At 68.4% G+C, this 1,145-nt stretch overlaps 1 protein-coding gene across 1 annotated transcript in view; it reads left to right on the plus strand.

Moving 5' to 3' along the window:
- DNAH17 (dynein, axonemal, heavy chain 17) overlaps positions 1 to 1,145 on the plus strand; it is a 76,281-nt gene that overhangs the window by 73,969 nt on the left and 1,167 nt on the right. The window contains 2 exon segments of the mRNA XM_014531725.1: positions 348 to 491; positions 885 to 1,137. Of these exon segments, the coding sequence (XP_014387211.1) occupies positions 348 to 491; positions 885 to 1,137 (397 nt within the window).

Here is a 1,145-nt window from a genome sequence, read left to right on the forward strand (position 1 = left end):
TGACTCGGGAACCGGGCTGGCCCCGACGGGTCAGCTGGGGCCGGACATGACGTGGGAACCGGCTGGCCCCCCAGGCTGACTCACCACCTCAACTGCAAAGAAACCACCTACCCCAGGCCACGGGGCGCCTCGGGCCCCTGGCACTGGCCCCCGAATCCCCTGGTCGGAGCTGTGGGCGTCCAGAACAGGCCCTGGAGGGCATCCTGACTGTGGCCCCCACGGGCATCTGCAGAAGCACCCGGTGGCCCACACCCCATGGGAAACCACGTTCCCACAACACACATGGGCGGGGCTCTCCCGCGTGGCCCAGCCTGGGCTCCCAGCACCCATGTCTGTCCGTCCCTCAGGGGGAACTGACCATCACGACAGACATGGAGGATCTGTCCACGGCGCTCTTCTACGACACGGTGCCCGAAACGTGGATGGCCCGGGCCTACCCGTCCATGATGGGCCTGGCAGCCTGGTACACGGACCTGTTGCTCCGCATCAGGGTGAGGATGGGGTCCCTGGCCTCAGTGCACCCCCCTCTGCCCAGAGCCCGCGGGAGCACGCTGCAAGGGGGTGTGTCCTGAGGCCTGCGGGCCCGCTGGCCTGGCCTTCGTCAGAGCAGGGTCGGGAGGGTGTGCCCAGGCCCACAGACGCGGACAACGCAGGCCCTTCCTCCCGGGAAGGAGAACAGCTGCCTCCTGGGCACGGAGAGAGCTCCCGCCACCGTGGCTCAGGTGACGGAAGCAAGGCCTCTGCTGGGTCCCCAATTCTCCCTTCGTGGCCCTGCTGTCCCCACCCCTCAAGACGGGGCGACAGGAGAGCGGAGGCACGGGCAGCAGCGGCTGCACCATCCGCCGTGAGGCCCTGGCGCTCGGCTGAGACCCCTCTCCTCGCAGGAGCTGGAGGCCTGGACCACGGACTTCGCCCTGCCCACCACCGTGTGGCTGGCCGGCTTCTTCAACCCCCAGTCCTTCCTCACGGCCATCATGCAGTCCATGGCCAGGAAGAACGAGTGGCCGCTGGACAAGATGTGCCTCTCGGTGGAGGTGACCAAGAAGAACCGAGAGGACGTGACCGCGCCCCCGCGAGAGGGCTCCTACGTGTACGGGCTCTTCATGGAAGGTAGGAGGGCGCCGTCCGGGCCCCAGAGCCCAGCG

This window comes from Myotis brandtii, unplaced genomic scaffold (genome assembly GCF_000412655.1).
Source record: "Myotis brandtii unplaced genomic scaffold, ASM41265v1 scaffold825, whole genome shotgun sequence".
NCBI lineage: Eukaryota > Metazoa > Chordata > Mammalia > Chiroptera > Vespertilionidae > Myotis > Myotis brandtii.